This window comes from Amaranthus tricolor, chromosome 5 (assembly GCF_026212465.1).
Source record: "Amaranthus tricolor cultivar Red isolate AtriRed21 chromosome 5, ASM2621246v1, whole genome shotgun sequence".
NCBI lineage: Eukaryota > Viridiplantae > Streptophyta > Magnoliopsida > Caryophyllales > Amaranthaceae > Amaranthus > Amaranthus tricolor.
In genome coordinates this window covers 24,321,182-24,338,757 of record NC_080051.1, presented here as the reverse complement: position 1 = coordinate 24,338,757, position 17,576 = coordinate 24,321,182, and the positions used below count along the sequence as shown (strand labels likewise).

General features: G+C 30.7%; 1 protein-coding gene and 1 pseudogene across 1 annotated transcript; both read right to left on the bottom strand.

Moving 5' to 3' along the window:
* Positions 1 to 2,518: 2,518 nt before the first annotated feature.
* On the bottom strand, positions 2,519 to 8,051 carry LOC130812990 (rhodanese-like domain-containing protein 11, chloroplastic). The gene is made up of 10 exons (XM_057678660.1): positions 7,777 to 8,051; positions 7,560 to 7,655; positions 6,417 to 6,524; positions 5,021 to 5,117; positions 4,743 to 4,782; positions 4,570 to 4,644; positions 3,891 to 3,978; positions 3,724 to 3,791; positions 2,833 to 2,905; positions 2,519 to 2,734 (listed from the first exon to the last, which is right to left on the bottom strand). Exons 1-10 carry the CDS (start codon positions 7,924 to 7,926, stop codon positions 2,651 to 2,653), a joined length of 879 nt encoding a protein of 292 aa, XP_057534643.1. The 5' UTR covers positions 7,927 to 8,051; the 3' UTR covers positions 2,519 to 2,650.
* Positions 8,052 to 10,025: 1,974 nt separating this feature from the next.
* LOC130813598 (cytochrome P450 71A9-like) lies at positions 10,026 to 15,896 on the bottom strand (annotated as a pseudogene).
* Between the last annotated feature and the right edge of the window lie 1,680 nt (positions 15,897 to 17,576).

Here is a 17,576-nt window from a genome sequence, read left to right as displayed (position 1 = left end):
AATATGACATTACCACTGTTATTTTTTATATTTTCTCGCTTATTTTTAAATATCTCACTAATTTAATTTATTATATCGAATTTATGAATTTTCATGATAAAAAAAGTTAATGGGGCTAAATAAGTTAAGAAAAGAAGACAATATCCTTTCCATTAGGAAAAGTATTGTATAGTAGTATATGATTGTGTAGGTGGACTACTGAAATGCGGGTGGGATTGTTGTCTATTATGCACGGAGAAAATATCCTTTCCATAGTCATCTATGATGAAACAATGGCCAAATATAGGGAAAAAAAAAAGCCGACAGAGTTGTGGGTGACACTCCCTCCTTTTCTATGACTTTGCCTACTATCATCAATCACAAAACCCAATCTTTTTCTTATTTGTGTCACATTATATTTATCGCTATTTATCGATTAATTTTTATTTATATTTTATTTTTATTTTATAAATAAAAATTAAGTTAAAAAATAACTAAGTAAACTTTGTTTGATTTGTCTAGGTAAATTTATTAATATCAATATCTTATAGTTTATAATTAGCATAATGAGAATAACAAAAAAAATTTAATTAGTGTATTAAATAGCGTGCGAAATCAAAAGTGAGATAAAGTATCAATCACAAGCACGGAGTTAAAGTTCTTGATGGTTGTCCAAGCAGATAGCATTAATCTAAAAATCTGGGAAATCTAGTGATTTGTGGGTTTCTTATTTCTTTAACAATCTTTTTACGGAAAAATACGGAAATTAAAAGGTACTAATCACAAATGAGAAAATTTGATGTGATTAGATTCCAAATTAAATTGGAGAAAAATAATTTCAGAAATCCTAATTAAAAAACTATACACTTGTAAGAATTAAACAATAAATTAAACAAAACGAAGTTCATCCAATGTGGACTACATTTTCAATGACCTATATATTTAATTTATGTTAAGAGTCAATTATAATTTACTCGAATCATGTATAAGACCCCTAAGCCAAGTTGGCTTGACGGTGGTCATCAGCTGCACTAAGGCCGACTCGACTTTAGCCTAACCCTAAATTATTTGTCTTATTCACCTACTTAAAAATAAGGAAAAATTACCTTGAATAATACGAACTTTCACTGATTTTCCTACAATAATACGAACATTCAATTAACCATGAATAATACGAACTTTGATACATATTTCCCGCTGGCATACCATTTTACCTGTTACCGGTAAACTTACTCATTCCTTTAAAAAAAATTTTTTGGCTAATAAAACTAAGTAAGAAAAATTACCCTGAATAATACGAACTTTCAATGATTTTCCTACAATAATACGAACTTTCAATTAACTATAAATAAAATACGAACTTTGATACATATTTTCCGCTAGCATAATGAAGAAATGGGAATTTACCGTTTCTCCAGGTAAAGAACCGGTTAGGTATGCTAGCGGGAAATATGTATTAAAGTTCGTATTATTCATGGTTAATTGAAAGTTCGTATTATTGTAGGAAAATCAGTGAAAGTTTGTATTATTCAGGGTAATTTTTCCTAAAAATAATGTTTATACCTTTATATAAAAAATGTAGGTTAAATGGGACAAAGGGAGTAGTCAATTAGCTATGGAAGAGTACAGGCACACATTGATGGGTATAAGAAACAAATAAATAAGTTGGCACGAGTACGACCACAATGATATTGATATTTCCAAGATTCGGCATGCATGATAATCCCTTCCTCACTTACTATCCAATTGCAATTCAGATAATTCGAAATTATTTTTAAAATATTAATTCATGTTATATATATGAAGAAATTACAAAGATACTAGCAAATAGAAGTATTATTTACTTTATAATAAATACCCCAGCTGTGATATTACAATTTACAATAAATAAAAATCGAATTACTAAAAGATCCCACATTAATATATATAAAAAAAATAATTGACATTAATAATCTAACCTTTCATTTATTCTCTGTGAATAATTTCACAGTTAAATTATTTCTAATAATTTAACCTTTGACATACATTGCTCACAACATATCAATTACTAATAATAGGTAATAATAGAGTAATTGCCAGCAAACTAAAACAAAAATTAGATTATAACGAATTAAATGCAAATGTTAAATTATTAAAATAATCTAAAAGTGAAATTATTTACAATGGATGAGCAAAAGATTCGATTATTAACGTCAATTTTTCCCATATTAAATTGAACTAAAACTAAAACTACTAATGATAAAATTGTTAGCGACTGCTATTAGATGATGAAAAAGAAATGATGAAGTACTTGGTGGTGTAATTGACTTCAAAGGGCTGGAAGGATTTCGAGCTGTTACCTTTCGGTGTAGGAAGACGAGGGTGTCCGGATATCTCTTTTGGAAAATCGACTCGGGAGCTCGGTCTTGCTCGGCTTCTCACAGTTTTGACTCGCAACTTCCAACTTACGTATCCTCTTTAGTTTGTCATGCAAACCAACAGTATACATTAAACAGGTTTAGATATGAACTTCCAAATACTCATTTATCAGCACAAAAAATGAAACAGAAAGACATACAAAAACTCTGATATATTAATATTTCATACAACATTCTAAATCACACTACAAATTTTGATGAACAAATGAAAATCGGTCACACGTGTGTTGCGAATGACTTTAAGGGCCGGATATTCAATGAGTTCTTATTTCTTGTAGGTAGCGAAACACTTGCTGAGTACCGAGATACAATGCATCGGCAGCAAGAAATAATCCAACCTACAACAAGAGACACACAACAGGAGAGATACCTTGTGTTACAACACCATCGAGGAAAAGGGAATAGCTTGTTCATGAATTGTTGAGTGCATACATACCATACGAGCAGAGAAAACTAATCGATATTGCCATCCTTCTCTAGCTGCAGCGACTCTTTGCTGATCTGTCCAACTGAAAAGGTTTTGCACTTCAAATTAAGGACAATAAGATTTGAACATAAGACACAACAATCTTGAGGCTGTGTAATGAATCTAATAGTGCAGAAGCTAGGAGCAGTGTAAGACTGCCCATTCGAGTGCACTTGTGCTCGTTTGAGCAGCATGAGTAACAAAGTTTCTGCCTGCAGGTTGAAGGGGTGTTCGTTCGAACGCTTGAAGGTAGGCAACTTTTTGGTTCTTCACGTGATAGCTTTATACATAAAATCGAAAGCCTAAGACTAACATTTCCGAATTGCTCCAAGACAAAATCAAGCAACTTTGTCGATACCAAAGATTGACAAGAATGTAAGAAAGTCTTGAGCAATGCGACCCATGATTCATCAAACACAAATTTCTTTCACCGAATAGGCCATACATATCCTTGCCATGATAAAGCATGTATCAAGGATTGTTAACAAAAATGGTGTTTGTCCAAAGAAACACTTTTCTCAATACTGGTCATCTATGTTACTCAGACTCTTCATTTTGCTTTACGTACCCGTGTCCGATTCTTGATCCTCGGACAATGATATAGTACTCAGACACTTCAGTTTAAGCGTAGAATTGAATATTTAGACGTATCTGACACTTGGACACGTACCAGTATATAACATAAGTATCCGAGTCCAAGTAACATAGCTTGTCATGGAAACACCCATGCTCAAAGTTCCGATACATAATTGAGTCCAACATGACTCAAGTCACAATTTGACAACAGACTATATAGACAGAATTACATTCTGGAGAACAGGTGGCACACAATGTTATTGAACGGAAAAACGGAATACTCACCCAAGGAACTCAGAAAGACCTCCAATTCCAGCAAATTTAAAAGGCTGTGGACCTTCCCTCGGGAGTTCCTGCATGAGTATAGCACACATTAATAACCACTACATTTCATTCATCAGAAGGATAGACAACAAACAGAAAAAATCAAAATGCTTTAAAAAAGAAAGTACCTCTTCTTCTGCTGCTTCTAGACCCCCTTGCACCCAAAATACATTTTGGTAGCCAGCATTACAAAGCAGCTCACAAGCAGCTAAAGATCTTCCAGTCAAATACGTTCAGTGTGTTAGGGGAATGTAAAATGAAATGTGTTTCAATTACATCATCAATCACACTACAAAGACCGTTAGCTAACGTCAGATCAATGTGGAAGAGGAACTACAACACGATCCTATTGTTGTCAATCAATGGTCGAGTTAGATAAAGGAAATGACGTTAATTTAAAAACTGAATCAATTCTTTTGCAAGGAATTTATAGTCACGCACATAGTCGCTCTTGCCCAATTTTTGTTTGTCATTTTAAGTATTTTCTCTTTTTATGGACCTCAGGCTCAGACAAAAATTTACTGGAAACAACATCGACCATATTATTTATGGAGGAACACAGAACACCAAAGGTTACAAAAGTTTTAAACTACCAAAGCACGGTAGAAAGAACAACATCCACTTGGACCTTTTCAAGAAAAAGAAACGGGAACACATATATCTTGAACCTTTTTATCTAATCCAAAGGATTCCACCGATAACGTCAGATCCTAGTCTACACACAGCTATCGCCACAAAGAAATTTCTAAAAACAATAAATAAAGTCTCCTGCTTTCAGTTATAAGAATCAGACAGTAAACTTATCACCTTAATCCCTTCTGGCACGCAACTATAAGATCGGTATCTTTTGAGAATTTCTCGTTGACTTTGGATAGGAATTGGCTGTAAGAATGAAAGAAAAGGAAATACACCTTCCATCACTTGTCAAATAGGAACTGCAATCTATTAAAAGGGCTGTAGTTTAGCTACAAGTGACGTACCTATTATAGGAAAGTGTAGGTACACCACTCCACCATCCACCTACATATATTCAAACAGATTCTGAGACATCGCGTAACTTATCTAAGTTTAGGCACAACATCACATCTTTCATGCAGTCCAATTTCCAAATAAAGTACAAAATTGTCTCCCTGCCCCCATTTGGAGAGCACTAAGCCACAAACAGTGGGTTGTGCATATCAGCATAAAGTGGCAAAAACTCATCTATACAGTTTAACATTGTAATAAATAGCAAAAGATGATAGCAATCAAAAAGTACCCATCAAAAAATTTGTTGCCTTTGTTGAGAGTGTTCCGACATCAAATCTGTCATCAACATCAAAAATGGGAATCCAAGTTGAGCCCTTAACCCATGCCTACAACATCAAAATAGACAAAATATTATCGTGGCTAGTAGGGCTGAGCAAAACTATTTGATGATCCAGAAAACTATTAGATTCAAATAATTGGATATTTCGAAATTCTAGTTGGATCGGATACTGGATTTAAAAAATCGGATATCTAATACTGATTCGGAAATCCAAATATTTGACAAAGTTCAAATAGTCGGATATAGAATCTACGCAAATGTTTAGTGAATTCATATATATGATATTAGTAGGATTAAATAATCTTTAAAAAACTTATTTTGACCAAACTCGGATGTCGTATATCAAATACTTCATATATTGACTCAACTTTTCCAACTTATCCACTAAGGCATCAGATATCGGATATCTCGAATATCCGATCAGAGCATTTTCTGATATCGGCTTTAAATATCCGTGTCAGATCGGATCGAAAATCGGATATTGGAATTAGATCGGATATCCGATTTTTCTCACCCCTAAGTTGCCTAGAGATGGCACAAAATCGTAACTATCGTAACAATTATGTTGTCTTCTAGGAGAAGAAGTCGACTAGAAGTGTCATATTCAAGCAACAGAAGGCATTATGCTGGAACCATGAAGAAAACTTGTAACAAATAAGAAGAAAACAGAAAGTATCAGAAAAGTGTATACAATACATGGCACTTGTTTTTTTCTACAAACTAAGAACCATAACTCATAGAAACCTAGAATGTGGAACCTAACCCCGTTCCATGACCTCAAAACTCTTGTCCCTGATCACTATCAAAACATATCCCCAATCGCTCAACATGTCTGATCAACCAATATTGTACAAAGATTTTTGGCCTTCATTTTTAGTTTATTGATTAAAGAGAGGAAAACGAGAAGATTAAAAACAAAAAGCCAAAAAGCTGAAAACATCATGTCTAAAAAAAGAAATTTTAAAAGCACAAATATCAATTAATTTTATTTTGACATTAACTTTACATTATATACACAATCTTGTACGTTTCCGAGTCACCCTAAGTTATGTCCCATGTTCATATTCCCACGCCACGTACTGAAATGAATTGTGTTTTGGGTAACAATGCCATAGCATGGATGTTACCAAGCAAATTGGAATAGTTAATGTAAATACCATGATACTTAACACTAAGAATTCAGAAATACCAAAAAAGCACAACATACTAAGTCAAGCTTTACTATCACATTAACATACATCCAACATTTCAAAGCTAATAACAAAAATAGGAATGGGGGTAGGGGTGGGTGTGCAGCTGTGCATGTAGCCTCAAGAAAAAAATGATAGATCAAGTAAATATTCACCTTGTTGCGCTCTGATGTTGGACGGACATCTAGCAAAGTCTTGCCAGAGAGTTGGATAGCGTACCCAGCCTCCCTTGGTGTCAAAGGTTTGACTTTACCTTCTCTCACCTATGCAAAAGAGTTTGGAAGCCTAAGGCATAAAATATAGAATTCTCACACAAGGATTTTATACCACAAGCACAACAAGATATAGTTTGCATACAAAGAAAATTGTCTTAGGATTCACAAAAAATGGGTCTTTACATCAAACACGCCATTAGGTGAGTATTCCACCAAACCCCGAATAAGCTACTAAACACAAATTCAAGTAAAGTTGTACATAGAAAATTCAAAACACAATGCATGGACAATTCCTATGTTGCTTTTCTTCATCATAAAAGATAATCGGCTAAACCATTTGACAAGAAAGCAAGTCACCAGACCTCCCACCACAAAGCTATTAAAAGAAATACAAACATTGATGCACTGAAAACACAATTTATAGTGCGCCATTCATTCTAAGAACTTAGTCATCATAACAGATCAACACTAAGCCACAGCTAGAAATCCATATGTGTGGTTATTTCCTTTGATTCCCCCTGACTAGCTTACTTCAATATGTGAAAGAAAATACTAGAATAGTGTACTTATTCAACAACATTACATTACCATAATATCATTAAGTGTCTCCACCTGTGTGAGCTTTGAACCTTTGAAGTTTGAGGGGTCAATACATGCAATCTTATCCAATAACCAAGAGGTTGTGTCCAATTAACCATAAAAAACATCATAAGCTACATTACATACAAGGTTTAATAAGCCTTTTAATTAAGTCCACTAAAATTGGCCTCATTGATAAAGGACATAAAACTAGTATCCTTACCCACAACATAGTTTAATACTGCTATTATCCTTCTTGAAACCCTAATCAAAATCTTAGTACATAAATTAACTTTTTATTAAAGGAAATTCATTTACTCATTTGTTAAAATCTCTTAACTTTTCGAGTTACAACAACCATAAAATACTAAAGGTTAACCTAATCACATACTCATGTATAGAAGAGTCCAACATATTCCACATACTAAAGCAAATCAATTCAAAATTCAACATAAATTGAAATTAATAAGCTGCCATAAGAGTTCTAATCAAATAATTTTATACCAAAGCTTCCCATCTTTTTCTAGCGGCAGCCATATCCTTCATTTGCCTTAATTCATACTCTTCTTCCACTACTTGCATTCTGGGTACTTTCCAAATCTGTGTGAAATCAAGAAAAGAAAAAATACCCATCTCAATTTATACACAATAAGACTTCAAAATTGAATACAGAATAATATAAGATGAAATAGACTGAAATGTTGCAATCTTTTTCACATACATTTTTTCGAATTGGCATGAATTGCCCATAACAAGGGTCAAATAATTTGTAACAGGGAGCAATTGAAGAATACTTTCTGCTGAATTTTGGATCAAAATTTGTGGGCAGAATTTTGGGAGTGGAAAGAGGGAGAGGTCCGCAGACTTCCATTATAGTGGAAAATATTTTCAAGGGGTGTTCAACCAAGAATTCCTAGATGGGAAATATCCTTTCTTTGACCCTCCTATGGTTTTTACCTTTTTTTTTTTTAAGGTTAAGGTCTAATTGTCATTAATACTCTATTTTCTTTTACTAATGGAAAAATTAGAATTATGTCATCCGGACTGCGGAATGTTTTATAGGGCTAGGGTTTGAGATAAGGGTGATCATTATCGAATTATCTTATCATAATCAAGATTTAGTTATTTGTCGCTTTCAATTTGCGTTTATTTGTATTTTAGATTATCTCGTTTATTTTACATTATTTATGTATTTGGAAATAAATTATATGCCTCTTTTAAATTTCATTCACAGGTATACACAACTGAATTCTTTGTAAACATTATTTGTATAATTTAATCTTTCTCTTTATTTAATATCCTTTCTTATTCAGTCTACTTATTTTATTTGTCTTTTTCATACTTGTTGAAACAATAATTTAACTCTTAGTATCTCTAATTGTCCATATTAAAAATTATAAAAAGTTGATAATAATAATATTTACATTGAGACAAATAAAACATGAAATCACTTGATCATATTTTAACTTCCTATTAAAAATAAAATATGATTAAGAGTGATTAGTGAATAAAAAAAATAAAAAAGATAAATAGGAAGAATAACAACGAGTAAACATTTAAAACACTTAAATTGATGCGATGTCATTGGAACAAAGTAGTATTCTTTTTAACCTTTTAAATGGTCTCTAGCGATTTCTTTTGTCCATAATTAATTCTATTCGTTAAATATTCAACTTATACACATGAGAATTACTTTTCGACTGGTCTTCAATAATTTCTAAACAATAGTGCATATTGAAATGGAAGAATATAAAGAGATGGAGAGAGTATTTTTCAAAATGAAAGAGTAGAATATACTAAAGTGGACAAATAAATTTAAATTAGGAAAATTTAATTTTACAAATTTCACTTTTTATTCGTTGTTTTTTAAAAATCTCACCTTTTGATTATTTTTTAAAAATCTGACTTTTATATTGCGTTTTCTTTTAAAGTACTGAACTTGTAAAATTCAGCAATAAACAAATTAAGAACCAAAAGGTCAGATTTTTAAAAGAAAACGCAATATAAAGGTTGAATTTTTAAAAAATAATCGAAAGGTGGGATTCTTAAATGACAACAAGTAAAAAGTGGGATTTTTAAAATTAAATTTTCCATTAAATTACTACTAAATAAGATGGATAAATAAAAAAACTAAGAGAGTACTTCTTAAAAAAAAAAAAGGAGTTATATAAGTTATTATTAGTTATGCGAGATATTTCATGTAAATCAATAAAATTTTGTAAATCAAATATTTAATTGTTTGTCAATTTACATGATTAGTTCACAAACTCATATGTTGATTCAATTAATTGATTTCTTTCTAATGTTATTGTCAAAATCAGATATATGTGGATGTTTTTATTAGTCTAATGTGATTCACCTACACAAATATTTACATTATATCCGTCAATATAAAATTATAACATAGTAAAGATTAATTAAAATAATAATTATTTTTCAATTGTTTTCAGCTTTAAAATTAAAGTCAAATTTACTATCATCATCATCATTCTACCCAGTATATTCCGCTCTTAGAAAAAAAACTAAGGTTAGGGTCTGGGGAGGGAAAGACGGCAGCAACTCATACCCATAAAGGAGAGCGCGGCCAAAGGAGTCCCCCAGCTTGAGGAAGATAAAGAGACGTGAAAAACACGTGCAAGACAACTTAAGGCCTATAAAAAGAGGAACCACTACAAAAGAAAACAAAGAACTAAATAGAAAGGAAACGATAAGGACAAAGGAATTAAGAGCACTAAAAGGTCAACTAGTCGGACATCAATAATCAATATATTTCAAAAGACACTTTTAACTTATGAGCAACAAAATTTCATTAACTCAATTAAATATGAAAAAAATGAAAAATATATACGATATAAACACAAATATACATATTACAAAAACTATAATAATAACATTGTCGCAATTACTTATAATAAGTGAAACTAAAAAATGTATGCCTCCTTTTACAAAGGAATATTTCATGTGGTAGAATTGAACGGAAGAAGAGGGATAAGAGTAAGAAAATTGTTTTCAATTTTTGACTAAGAGGTTTTAATTTGAGCATTTCATAACATATAACGGTTCACCAAACGTTTGTTGCATCACTAGTGCTACAAAATCATTTACAATACAATTAGGAGGCTACGTTGTGGACAAAAATTTACAAAAGTGTTAACACTAGCTTTTCAAAATAGTTCAGTGCTACCATATGAAATATCTCAATGATAAATTAATCTAATGCAAAATACTCAAAACATTTATTATTAAAAAAAAAATAAGTGCTTATCACCACTTGTTAAGTTAAATAATATGCAATACCTCATATAGGTGAAATAGGACATTTATCCTTGTACTTAAAGATTGATATGCTCAAACAAATTAATGCAATAGGTCTTAAAACTTAGAGAATAATGAAACGATAAAATTATGAGAATAAATTTTTTTTGTTAAGCAAGACTAATTTCATTCTAAGAGAAACTTCACAATTCTTCATACAAATATATGGGCCATGCTAATATGGCTTGGGATATTAGCACACAATATAAGAGGATTTTTCTTATGAGTAGTAAGTCCAATAGCTTCTTCCACATCAATATCATGATTTTGCATCCCTTTTGGCAAACTCCATTCAAAACAATACGAGAGATTAGCAAGTGTTAGCTCAAACCAACAAAACCGCAAAACTAACCCCAGGACAACCTCTCTTACCAGCACCAAAAGGAATCAACTCGAAATCATGGGCTTTATAGTCAATTCTATCCGAAAACCTCTCTGGATTGAACCTTTGTGGGTCATTCCAAATAGTTGGATCCATTCCAATGGCTTCTGCATTGATAATAACCCTTGTATTTGATGGAATTTCATAGCCTCCAACAATAGTGCATTGAGATGTTGTTTCCCTAGGGAGTAGTAGTGGAGCAGGAGGGTGTAGTCTTAATGTCTCTTTTATCACCATTTTTGAATATGCAAGTTGAGGTAGATCACTCTTTTCAACTCTTTGTTTCCTTTGACAAATTGTCTCACCTCATCTTGGGCTTTTTCCATCATTGATGGATTCTGTATTAATTCCGTCATTATCCATACTAGTGTTGCTGCAGATGTATCCGACCCTGCTATAAACATATCCTGCATTTTCAAATGAAAACATGCATGATTACGTATATTTTTAAACTCTAATATTTCTAGATCGTGATATTAGAATCGAATTTAGCTAAAACTTACTGTAAGAATACCCTTGACATGCTTATTACTCAAAGTGATGGTTTGATTTGAATCATTTTGAAGTCGAAGAAGCACATCGACAAGATCTTCATGATCTTTTTCGGGTCTTGTTGTATGTTCGAGATGTTTTTGAATAACTTCTTCATATCTAACTCCTTAAAATTCTGTTCAAGTCTAGCATCAAATCCATTTACTTTGTTAAGGAGACAACCAAACCAAGGATATATAAAAATCTGCAACATTAAGCTCTCCTAATAATCTTTGCGTTTCCTTTAAAATCTCGTGCGTTTTGCTCTCACCAGCATGGCCCTTCCTTTCATTAGTAGTATCAAATTTCTTGCCATACGTGACACGACATATCACATTGTTTGCTAGTGAAAGCATTAATTCATTAAGATTGACATGTTGTCTGCATTAAAAATCTTAAGTTATTAGCCATTACTTTAAAATTGTGGAATATTTAGAGATTGTCACATTTTTTGTTTTAGTCTCTCATTTATATGGATATAATATTATTTTTTAAAAAAATAACTATAAGGCAAAGTAATAGTTTAAGTAGCATGTTTTTGGATTTTCAACGGCTACATGGAGGGCCGGTAGAGGCCAGATTCCGCAACCTACTTTTGTAGTCCATTCTTATACGATCTATTTGTTAGAGTATATAATATATCATAAGACCTTAATCATCAGCTTAAACTTTTAGTTGAGTTGATTCTTTGACATGAAGCCGACAAAAAGATCACAAGCTTGAATCTCAACCACACCTCAAATTTAAGTGGAATATTTTATACCAGATATGAGGGCATTTGCTGCATCCACACTTCTAATTTAAAAGTGTTTTGTTGTTTTTTTAATAATTGTATTTTTGTTTGTTTGTGATTGTAAAATGAATGATTTAGGTTATGAGAGAGAAAAAAAATGAAATGAGCGATTGAAATTGTATTTTAATGATAGGTAGAAGGTAGGGTTCATATCACAAAAAAGAAATGTAACTAAAATTTTGGGATAACCAAAATGAAAAATATAGCTAAAATTACGGTATAGAGTGAGTATAACATATTATTATGGGGTCTCAACCCTAAGCTTAAACTTTTGGTTGAATTGATTTTTTGACAACTCTAGTTTGATCACTGTAAAATTTTCAATTATATATTACTAATATTGAATCATAGTTTCTCGGCCTCTTAACTTTTATTTCCTAGCTTCACCCCTAGGCTGACGACTATCATAACCTCTAGTTTTATTGACCATTATTCATAATTTATATAACTAACAAACAACTACAATTATACAACGACAACTAGTTATATAGATAACATCTAACCCACAATAACATTGTGTCAAACAGACCCCGAAACAAAGGGATCGATTGGAGTAAAAATAACAAAGCATACCAGAAGCGCATCGAGCGATTGAATCAATGACGAGTTGGAAAGACGCTCGAAAACGAGTTAACTCTCCTGGGACTAAGTAGCTCAAGGACGGTAATTTTTCTAACTTCTCTCCAATACTCACCATAGGGAGCAAATGAGATGTTATTAAACCCATAAGATATCTTTTTGGGGGCATATAACTGTGGTCTGCTAGAGAAAATAGGGTCGTGGTGTAACAATATTTCTCGGGCTACGTCGGCGGAGGAAATGAATAGAGTTGGGATTGAACCTAATTGTAAGAGCATAAGAGGGCCATATTGTGTAGATAATTTTTGAAGACATATATGGGGTAAATCACCAAGTAGTTGATGGAGGTTTCCTATTATTGGAAGCTTTCTTGGGCTTGGAGGAAGCTTTTTTCTTGGTGAAAGTATTGATTGAATGGCCAATATGAGTATGATAAACAAGAATATTATTTTTAAGTCCCTGTCTAGTAAGTGGAGATGTGTATGTGTTTGAGCTAATGTAATTATTTATAATATTTCTTTGAGCTAATGTGTGTCTAAAGTTTTAACGGCCCGTTTGGTACATGGTATTAAAGGGCGATAATGGTAATAAAATTAAGTAATGAAAAATTTGGTTGTTTGGATGCCTTCAATGGTAATGAATGGTAATAAAATAAGGTAATGAAATTACCAAAAAGGGCCATTTTTATTACCATCAAACAATCTAGTATTAGGCGGTAATGGTAATGAAGTATTACTGTGGTAATAAAATAAGGTAATGTTGTTTCGAGCTGAAGAAAAAAATAATGAAGAAAAAAAAGGTAATGTATATAATTATCTAAAAAATATTATTATTAAAAAAAGAATCATTAGATAGAATAATTTAGATACAATAATGCTTTTAGATACAAATATACAATAATGAAACTAAGAGTCATTACCATTTTTTATTACTAATAACTAAATGCAATCAATGGAATATTATCTTTCATTACCATTCTTTAGTCATGCACACCAAATAAAAGAATCTTCATTACTAATTCTCATATCCATTCCTTCATTACTATTGCCATTACAACATTTCATTCCCATTACTTCATTACCATCAACCAAACGGGCCGTAAGGGATTTCAATCCTTAGACTCCACGGCCAGGAGCATGTTTCCCTGAACCCCGCCTTGTTGACCGAGCAAAAAGATCTCGCCTATGAACATTGTCAGCGAAGCAAGTACATGAAGATGTATCTCGTATTATCACAAGTAATAAACAATTAGTTATACAATTCGTATGGCTAGTGGTAATGAAAACAATTTATAGTGTAAATTTTTATGAAATAAATGTATAATGTCATTTCCATAGTAATGAAAAGTAGATCATAAAAAAGTTTTTATTCACAATTTTCATTACCACCAAATACAACATCTTTAAATATAATGCATTGAAATGAATTTTGTGAAACCGAAGAAAATGAAATACTTAAATAGAACAAGCATGATTATTAAACTTGTGAAGAGATTTCTCATGAAAACTACTCAAAATTTTCATTACTTTTCCCATTATTTAATGACGATTACTAAATTGATCACTAGTTTTTTATACACAAATTCTTGTATGAGAAGATCTCATTATAACATGTAGTCATGTACTTCATATATATGACGGGTAATAATACAAATTATTAATTTATACATTTTTTATTTTGAAATAATCTGTAAAATAGTGACTCACAGAAATATCTTTATTTTATATCGCTAAATTCACACGGAACGTTGCGGAAGGATACTACAAGCATGAATGACTTTTGTTTCCTTCGGAATTTGTAAGCTGAAACATGGATTCGGAAATGAAAGCTTATCGTTTTGATTTCCAGAAACCACAACGTATCCATATTTTTCACAATAACTTGGCCCATACTTGGACCCTCAAATTAGTTTTTTTTTTGTTCAACTCTTGGCTAGTAGTACACCTGTTCAAACAAGCAGGCAGATAAATTTTAGATTGGATTATTTTCGAGTCAATTACAAATCGGCCACAATGTTTTATTACAATTCATATTTTAAACTATTTCAAAAAGTTTTTCTTTTAAAATATAAAATATTCTTTATGGACTCCACAATTTTTATATTTCTAGTTAAAGTATTTTAATTTAAATATAATTATTTATAGATTTAAATAAAATAAAATAATATTTATGTGAGATTTTATTATATACATTTTGATGTATAGTTTTTAAATATGCATTTTGTATGATACACATTTACAGTGTTTTTTATTATAGGCCGGTAGGATAAGAAAAAAATTAGGTTAGAAATGAACTTATATACTGACCTGCAAAAGGTGATACTTGCTCTAAATGAGACAAAAATCGAATTCTCCACAAGTTATATATAATAATTAAAGCTCAAATAAATATGTGTTTTAGAAAAGTAAATGGAAGATAAAAAAAGAAATAAACAGACTATTACGTTTGATTTTCAAAAAAATATAATCATTAATTCTTAATAATTGTTTTAGGTAAATTCTTATAGAATACAATCTCTCCGTAAGAGATGTCTTATTTATAGTGTTTTTTATAATAGGTGGGTAGATAAGAAGTCTTTTGTTTACTCGTCTGTTAAAGTTCTAAACAATTTGACTTGTACTTGCAACTAGAAAGTTGTTCCATCATTGACTATGGTTATTAATTGCGTGGAGTATTGGTGCCACTATGCAAGATCGGCCACAATATTTTATTCATTCTCAGCTATCTTCTTGAGTTTATTATGAAGAGACAAGGGTTATAGAAAATTGTAGGTATATACGCCTCTTATTTTATATGTTTTATTATTAAGCTTTAAGTTTAAATATAATAGTTCAGTAGGCTTACAGGATGTCTCTCTTATGCACTTTTTATATATATATATATATATATATATATATATATATTTTAGGGTTATTTATGAATAACTGATTTTGATTCTATTGGCCAAAATAAAAGACATATATTCTCTCTCTAACTAAACACATTTATGCTACACATTTATACTGACTTGGGCGTTGGGGGCACGGGGCACCCCCTCAGGACCACTCTCGAGGTGACGGTGTACCCTGCAGGATCTCAGAGACTACTAGTCTACCACCACGAATGGACCCACCGGAGATCCCTCTCCGGCCTATTTTGGAGAGCTTTATGAAACTTTGAAGGTATGAACTAGATAGCAATTTCAAGCCTCACCCGTATTTCTACTACTCATAGTACCTTCTACTAAGGTACCCCTTATCATACTATTTCATTGATTGTTTCAGTAAAGAATTAGGGACCTTGATTTTTTATAGAAACAAATAATTAAAATGAGTATTTTAATATTTGAATTGTTAATTTAACATTTAAAATAATGTGTTAAATATAAAACAATGAATTAAGTAAGTATTTTAAATATGAAAGTGAATGTTCGTAAATAATTAGACAATTTAACGTTTTTACAATTTTTTAACTGTGAGAGCCTCCAAAATAAGAATTTGTATTAATTCTGAGAGAGGCGTATATAATATTAAAAACGAAAAGAAATATATAGAAGCATGGAAGCATGGAGATATGTACGAAATATAATATAATGAACGAAAATGAAAAATAGCAAACTTAGAAGACCAGAGCACGTTTAACAAACTTTATACTTTTTCTGTTTCTTTTTAAATGTTTTATTTGCTTTTGTAGTACTATTTATCAATCGCTTTTAATTTACATGTTATTCTTAATCTATAGTCAAATATAATTTGTTTGATTCGTCTCAATATAATATTTATTAATATTTGTTTTTATAATTTTTAACTAGACACAATTAGAGTCGTTATTAAGTACTTCAACTTTTGTATTGACAAACATGTAAAAAGTAAATGAGACATTTAAAATGAAACGAAACTAGCTTTTTTTTTTAAATTCTATGAGATGAGAGTATTGTTATTTTTTTTTTAAATAAACGGAAAGTATTTTTTTCAGGTTCAATGAAATTATGGTAGAGGTTTCATCCAAACAATAAGACAATCCCTTCCAAATTGCCCATACGTCAAGTATCAAACAAAGTAGACATGCTCTTCATTATAGCGTTCAATCATAACATCATGGAGTATAATGACATGCGAATAAAGAGAATAATATTCAAAACAGATTTAATAATTTGATATTTATTTAATCAATAATTAAATTTAATTTTGACCAAACTTTAAAAGAAATTTTAAATTATATAAAAAATAATATAAATACAAAAATTCAATATCATTTTGACCCCAAACAACATGAAATTGACCCGACCAGCATATATTACCCTACTATTTAAAAAAAAAAAAAAGACTATTTTATCTTATCTTTATCAATTAACACTTTGATATTTTGATTGGACGTCCAATTAGTTCTTAAAATAAATTTACTTTTAACTATGAGAACATTTCAAATTCTCGTAAATATATAACGAGTGTTTAAAAATAAATATCACATTTAAAATTTTAAACTTTAATTATAATATTAAAAATGAACAGTTTAGAAATAATAGGGCTTGTAAAGTATTCTCAAACAATAAACGCCTTTTAAAATAATATTTTGAAATTAACTCAAATTAATATTAATTTTTTTTGATTTGTGAAACACTATATATGAACGATTTCCAAATGAAGTATTTTTTTTTTCCAATTATTGAATAAGATCCATATGAATCTTCTAACTCAATTCTCCCTCTATAATTGAATTTGCAATATTTTCTATTTTAGTTGGTTCCACTTAATTTTTAATTTTGGATAATGATTTACCATTTTTTTAATCTCATCTATATATTTTTACTCTTTTTTTAATTTTATCTACATAATTCATTCTTTCTCTTTATTTATTACCACTTTTTAAAATTTATCATCTTTTTCTTTAATGTAAATAAAAAACGACATATGAGTATATAGTTCAGCCCTAGACTTAACAT

What these genes read in the sequence shown, in the direction of transcription:
- LOC130812990 (XM_057678660.1), bottom strand. Translation starts at nt 7,926, where the DNA reads ATGGAAGTCTGCGGACCTCTCCCTCTTTCCACTCCCAAAATTCTGCCC. An exon ending in GAAAAAGATGGGAAGCTTTG is followed by an intron (nt 6,525 to 7,559) that starts GTATAAAATTAT and finishes TCTTTTGCATAG; the next exon opens with GTGAGAGAAGGTAAAGTCAA. An exon ending in GCGTGCCAGAAGGGATTAAG is followed by an intron (nt 3,979 to 4,569) that starts GTGATAAGTTTA and finishes TTTGACTGGAAG; the next exon opens with ATCTTTAGCTGCTTGTGAGC.